Here is a 6,504-nt window from a genome sequence, read left to right on the forward strand (position 1 = left end):
CGAACCGAACTTCCGGAAACGTTCGCCTGCGGGAGGCGAACGCGAACCACCGAAGTTCGCCGGGAACCGTTTGCCGGCGAACCGTTCGGCCCATCTCTGGTTTTGGGGTGATTTCAGGCACCTGTAGTGAGGATGTATTTATTTATTTATGTATTTATTTATTTTGTAATCTAGACTATCCTAAAACATATTTGCAGATACCTCTTGCTGTGAATCCTTCATATAATTTCACAACCTCTATTTCACATACATTGTTCTCAGCAACCCTGACTATCAACTGATATGACCCGCATGAAGATGGTAAATCCTTCACATGCATTTGAACACAACCTTTAATTTATCCAGTTAAACATTTCAGATTGTGTATGATATTGCTGGATCACGTATATGCTTGAAAAAAAAAAATAATAATACAAATAAATCTTGCCTATGAGCCGGTTTCCACTTAGCACCTTGTGTGCATCTTGCAGGAGGTTTTTGTTCATTGTGTCAACTTAATACCATTAGGTACTAACAAAACTAATTAATTTTGATTGGGGAGAAGGGTTTGGGGTGGGGGGGTGTAGTCTAAAAACAAAAGAAGCCTTGCCTGGGACACCAAAAACCCTGAAACAACACTGACATGTAACAATAACAATAATATTTTAATAGTGCTTTTCTCCCTGAGGGCTCAAAGCGCTGTGACCTGCATTATGCAGTCTCAAAGGCTCGGGAAAAGAGGTGAGTTTTCAGCCTTTTTTTTAAAGCTGTCCAGAGAAGGAGCCTCTCGTACTGATTGTGGAAGTGAGTTCCATAGAGTAGTAGCTGCATAGGAAAAGGCCCGAGTACCAAATGTTAGGTGTATCCTGGGAATAACCAGCTTCATCTTGTTGGCAGAGCGGAGGGTGCGTGGAGGGGCATAAAGTTCCAATAGATCCGCTATGTATTTGGGTCCCATGTGGTTTAGAGCCTTGAATGTCAGCAGGCAGAGGCAGATCTTAAAATTGATTCTCCATTTTACTGGCAACCAGTAGTGTTGGGCGAACAGTGTTCGCCACTGTTCGGGTTCTGCAGAACATCACCCTGTTCGGGTGATGTTCCAGTTCGGCCGAACACCTCATGGTGTTCGGCCTTTTTAGTTCGGGTTCGCCCGAACAGCTCAATGCCCAGCCGAACAGGCCGAACAGGGCCCTGTTCGGCCGAATACTGCCCCCCTATGGGGTAGCAGGCATAAGGGGGGAGCATGCCCCGGTCGCGGGGGGTGTCGGAAATTCCCCCCACCCCCTCCGCTAGCGCTCCCCCCACTGCCCGCTTCCCCATACAAAAATTTTCCGTAAAGTTCAATAGTACCTTCAGTGGCTGGCTGGCACTGTGGTGTGAGTGAGGAGGAGGAGTCCGAGTAGGACGCGTTGAGGCCGGGCAGCGGCCAGCGGGCGGTTCAGCGGTAGTACCCTTGTGGTACTTCCGCCCTTTCTCTGACCTCACGTCCTCTGCCATACGAGGGTACGCGTCACGCGTACCCTCGTATGCGTCATCACGTAGAGGACGTGAGGTCAGAGAAAGGGCGGAAGTACCACAAAGGTACTACCGCTGAACCGCCCCCTGCCCGGCCTCAACGCGTCCTACTAGGACTACTCCTCCTCACTCACACCACAGTGCCAGCCAGCCACTGAAGGTACTATTGAACTTTACGGAAAATTTTTGTATGGGGAAGCGGGCAGTGGGGGGAGCGCTAGCGGAGGGGGTGGGGGGAATTTCCGACCCCCCCCGCGACCGGGGCATGCTCCCCCCTTATGCCTGCGACCCCATAGGGCCCCCAAAAGCGGGATGTTCGGGGGAGTTCGGGGTTCGGGCCGAACATGCCGAACATCTGGCCCATGTTCGGTGAACGGACCCGAACCCGAACATCCAGGTGTTCGCCCAACACTAGCAACCAGTGAAGAGTTTGCAGTACTGGGGTGATGTGTGAGCTGCAGGGGGCATAGGCTAGGATTCTGGCTGCAGCCATTCTGTACTAATTGTAAGGGGCGCAGAACCTTATCTGTAGATCCGGGCGATGAACAGGGCGTTGCAGTAGTCTAGGCGGGAGAATACAAATGCATGAACCAGGGTAGGTAGGTCTTCAGCTGGGATAAGGTGTTTGATTTTCACTATATTTCTTAGATGGAAGAAGGAAGACTTGAGACAGCTGATACCTGCTGTCTGAGTTTTAGATTTCCATCCAGGATCACACCAAGGTTTCACACAGAGTCTATATACTGTACAGTATCTCCCCCAATTGCTAGTTTGAGGTGGTGAGCGTTTTGAACTTTATCCATCATGTGTGGACCACCTACCACCAACACCTCTGTTTTGTCAGAGTTCAGCCTCAGCCAGCTGGTGTTCATCCAATTTTGTAAGTAGGAGTTGAGCTATGCAGTAGCTGTTTTAATCAACCCATACTAGTTTGAATCCTGTCTGGAGTGGTGAACAGGAAGCCAGTGATGATGATGAACAAAAAAGCTAATATTATTTTTGCATTCATTTTCAAGAAAATGTTAAATTCAATTTTCTAGCATCAATACAATCAAAATTAAGTTTTGTGATTGTTCACATTTTTGCGGTAAAAGTGTTTGTGGTAAATATATATTTTTCACACATTTTCACTTTTTTTTTTTTCAAATTTTTGTGCAAAAATATCGACATGCAAGCCATTTTCACGAATATTTTCTCAAAATTGATGCAAAAATGACTTTTGCAAAAATTTGCAAGCAACACTGCTGGAAGCCAGTTGTGATATGAATAGCAGAACGGGTAAACAAGATTTTCAGTGCCACTCAAGTGCTGAGCACAATAAAATTACACTCTCATTTACAATTTATTTTTTCTTTATAATCCTATTAATACTGATAATGAAGACAATGATTATTACTCTAGGCACAATAACTATCTTCCACTGATAAATACATTGTTGTGCAGGTAATGAAATGTCCGTGGATTATATCAAGTCCCTGTGTACCAACCAGTAAATGTGGTAAAGTTGGAAGTATTAGCTATTCCGGTGGGAAAATGAATATGGAAATCACATGTTGCAACACAGACTTCTGTTCACCACCTCTGCCCTCATGTAAGTTTATTGTATGCAAAGCAAATCTTCTGTTATACTATAACTACACTTTCCTGCATCTGATCTTATCTCTGTTATGTTCCATGTACCAAAATAACATTGTTTACTATGCACATATTTTATACGGGCTGCCATTTTGCTCTCTTCAAATTCTGAAAGATAAAATTGCAGGCATCCCACACACAGGGGCCCCAACCGTCCCGGATTCGTTGGGACGGTCACGGGTTGGGGGAGGGGATACCCCCCCCCCCTTGTTTCCCGGCAGGCAGCGGAGGTGAAAAAAGGATCGAGGAGCCAGCAGGCGGCTGTGGTGTGTGGGATGCGGGTCTGGGATAAGATTGTCCCTCCCTCCCTCTGAATGTGCCCCCCAGTTTCCCCTGTATGGAGAGATTAAGAGCGCAGCAGAGCGGGCAGTCTTACCATTTCTTCCTCGCGTACCGGGCATCTCTGGCTTCCATCTACTTCCTGTGTAGTCACAGGAAGCAGGAAGCAGAGAAGACCAGATGCCCGGTACGTGAGGAGAATGGTAAGACTGCCCGCTCTGCTGCGCTCTTAATCTCTCCATACAGGGGGACACTGGGGGGCACATTCGGAGAGGAGTGAGGGAGGGACAATCTTATCCCAGAGACCCGCATCCCACACACCACAGCCACCGGCTGGCGCCTCAATCCTTTTCCACCTCCACACCCATGGGCGCCCTCACCCTTTCTCCCCATCATTTTTAAAATTGCAAATTTTATATATATATATATATTATATATATATATATATATATATATATTTATGATTGACTGGGGGTGTGTCAGGGGGTGTGGGTTGGGGGTGTTTAAGGGGTGTGGCTTAAGTGTCCCGCTTTCTCATCTCAAAAAGTTGGGAGGCATGCACACATTTATGGCTCTAAACACTTGAGTTTTGATATTGAAAGGATGCCAGAGCCAAAACAAATAGGAGAAACAGGGTGACCAGGCATGTAAGGGGAACTGTCCTGACGGCCACCGCTCCCCCTCCCCCCCCCCCCAAATCTCCTCTGTCCCTGTCTTTCCTACCTAAATGAAGCGCCCCCCTCCTCTTCTGGAGTCGGGCTTCAGTCCGCATGACTAACAGCGCGTGACCGTGGCCGGAAGCACTCTCTGCATGGGCATGACATCACAATTACATCATGCGCAGAGCACTTCCAGCCGTGGTCACGCACTGTAGGACGCACGTGGCTGGGCCAGCGCCTGCGCACTACTGCCCCAATCTGGTGACCCGGAAGAGGCTGCCGGGGCGGGGGGAGGCAGTTAGGTAAGAAAAATGGGGACAGAGGAGAACTGGGGAGCAGACCGGTGGTCATCAGGACAGCTCACCTTACATGCCTGCCCCCCCTCCTTTCTCCTATTTGTGTCAGCTCTAGTATCCTTTAGCCAACCTGATGTGAGGGTGATATGGAGGCCGCCATATTTTTTTTCCCCTATGAACAATACCAGTTTTCTGACAGTCTTGTTGAGCATCTAGCATCAGTTAGTGTCTGAGTCACAACCCTGAAACAAGCATGCAGCTAATCCAGTCACGCTTGAGTCAGAGCACCTGACCTGCATGCTTGTTCAGCGTTTAGGGCTAAAAGTAATAGAGGAAGAGGACCAGGGGGACAGCCAGGAAACTTGCATTTTTTAAAAGGAAATACCTATGGCAGCCTCCACATTCTCACCTTGGGATCCCTACAAGTTAAACATACGTATAATAGTTGTACATTGATAAAAATAAGAGCCAAATGATCAGGGGCGTAACTAGAAATCACTGGGCCCCCCTGCAAAACTTTGGATGGGGCCCCCTAACACCTCTCTTCAAAGCCCCTCCCCATCACCCTCCTTCAAACGCACCCTCCTTCTGCTTCCTGCACAGGTATACTGAGAACCAATGTTATTCAGTTGGCAAGTGCACACTTGAATGTGTTTTCCCCATGCAGATAAAATACAGACAGCAGCGAAGCACTGCAGGCATTTTTCTCTATCAGTTACATTAGCTTCTGTGATAAAACATCCATGTTTTCACACATACAGACACACTTGAAAGCATTAACTTTTGCGCTCACGCGCTAATATATACGTTAGCGCATGAACGCAAAAGTTTAATGCGCGCAAACCTTTACTATTATGCGCGGAAACCTGTACGCGCGCTAACCCGCGTGCTAACATAGCACGGCCGTGATATAATTTATCAGGGCTTTGTGATCAGGTTCAAGGTGTGCAGAAAACGCATACAGAAAGCCAACAGATGACTGTGCTCCCAGCCGCTGCTTCTTATACTCACTCTGTCCATCTCTGATGGAGCAGAACTGTCTCTGCAGACTCCTCCAGCATCACTACAGTAACAGAGCACTTGGATAGAGGGGTAGAGAGATGGGGGTTGGGCACTGTGCACAAGACCCTGATGAACACTGAAGGGACTGTCTACAAATCTTTGCAAACTCTGTATGATTCCTTATCTGTGGCTGAGCAGAAGAAGTCATTAGAACAATTGTGCAGAGAGCAGAGAATTTACTTTCTTCCCGTGCCCTTAGTTGTCTTTCAGGACAGGGGAAAAAAAAAAAAACCCTTCTCCTCTACGGCACCCCCTGCTGCCTTTGGGCTCTCCTGTGGCTGCATCCCTTGCATGGTCTATAGTTACACCCCTGGTGTCCACATGGCAAACTTGAATGCCTGTTGACTAGGGGCATGATTAGAGGGCAGGGGTAACCCGCTTGGCTAATGAAAGTGAATGGGATGGTGCACACCAGAGCGATTTGTTTTTCCCCCAAATCTGTCCCCTGACCGGAGCATCAGTGAATGGCTGCGCGGGCACAGGACATCTGTGGGGTCCATTAGAGACCTCAGGTAAGTTCTTTTTTCCTTATACCTCCCTACGGTATTCAACCTTTTGGATGTTGCTGCTACATCCAAAAGGCTGCTGCCGCTTGCGCCCATGGACGATCACACGGGTCCGCGTGCTCCTGTGTCACCATCCGTTAGCCCGGAGATCAATGAATGGGAACGCAGTTAGAAAAGACCGACGGCTTCTATGAGAAGCCACAATCTTTCTGAACAAAAAAAAATCACATCCTTCCTAAAAACAAAATGACTGATAATAAATAATAAAACTACATGTACGTACATTTTTTTTTTCTATCAAACACAAGTACATTTAAAATTAAGTTTACCTCCCACACTCCAAAAAATACCCAAATAAAATTTTTAATAAATTAAATTACAATTTAAAAAACAAAAAAACAAAAACAAAACATAAAATAGTTACCCAAGGATCTGAACTTTTTTAATATGCATGTCAAGAGGGTCTATTCTACTCAAGAGGATCTATTGCTAATACTTTTTAAATTATAAGCTTGTAAATAGTGATGGGCGCAAAACTGAAAAAGATGCACCTTTATATCAAAATGAAATATT

The 6,504-nt window shown here is 46.8% G+C and overlaps 1 protein-coding gene across 4 annotated transcripts in view; it reads left to right on the forward strand.

Moving 5' to 3' along the window:
- LOC137522951 (uncharacterized) overlaps window positions 1-6,504 on the forward strand; it is a 190,513-nt gene that overhangs the window by 140,294 nt on the left and 43,715 nt on the right. For all 4 annotated transcript variants that reach the window (XM_068243109.1, XM_068243110.1, XM_068243111.1 and 1 more), the window contains exon 3: window positions 2,938-3,085. In XM_068243109.1, coding sequence (XP_068099210.1) covers window positions 2,941-3,085 — 145 coding nt within the window. In that variant the 5' untranslated portion in view covers window positions 2,938-2,940. The remainder of the gene's footprint in view (window positions 1-2,937; window positions 3,086-6,504) is intronic.

Source organism: Hyperolius riggenbachi, chromosome 6, assembly GCF_040937935.1.
Source record: "Hyperolius riggenbachi isolate aHypRig1 chromosome 6, aHypRig1.pri, whole genome shotgun sequence".
Lineage (NCBI taxonomy): Eukaryota > Metazoa > Chordata > Amphibia > Anura > Hyperoliidae > Hyperolius > Hyperolius riggenbachi.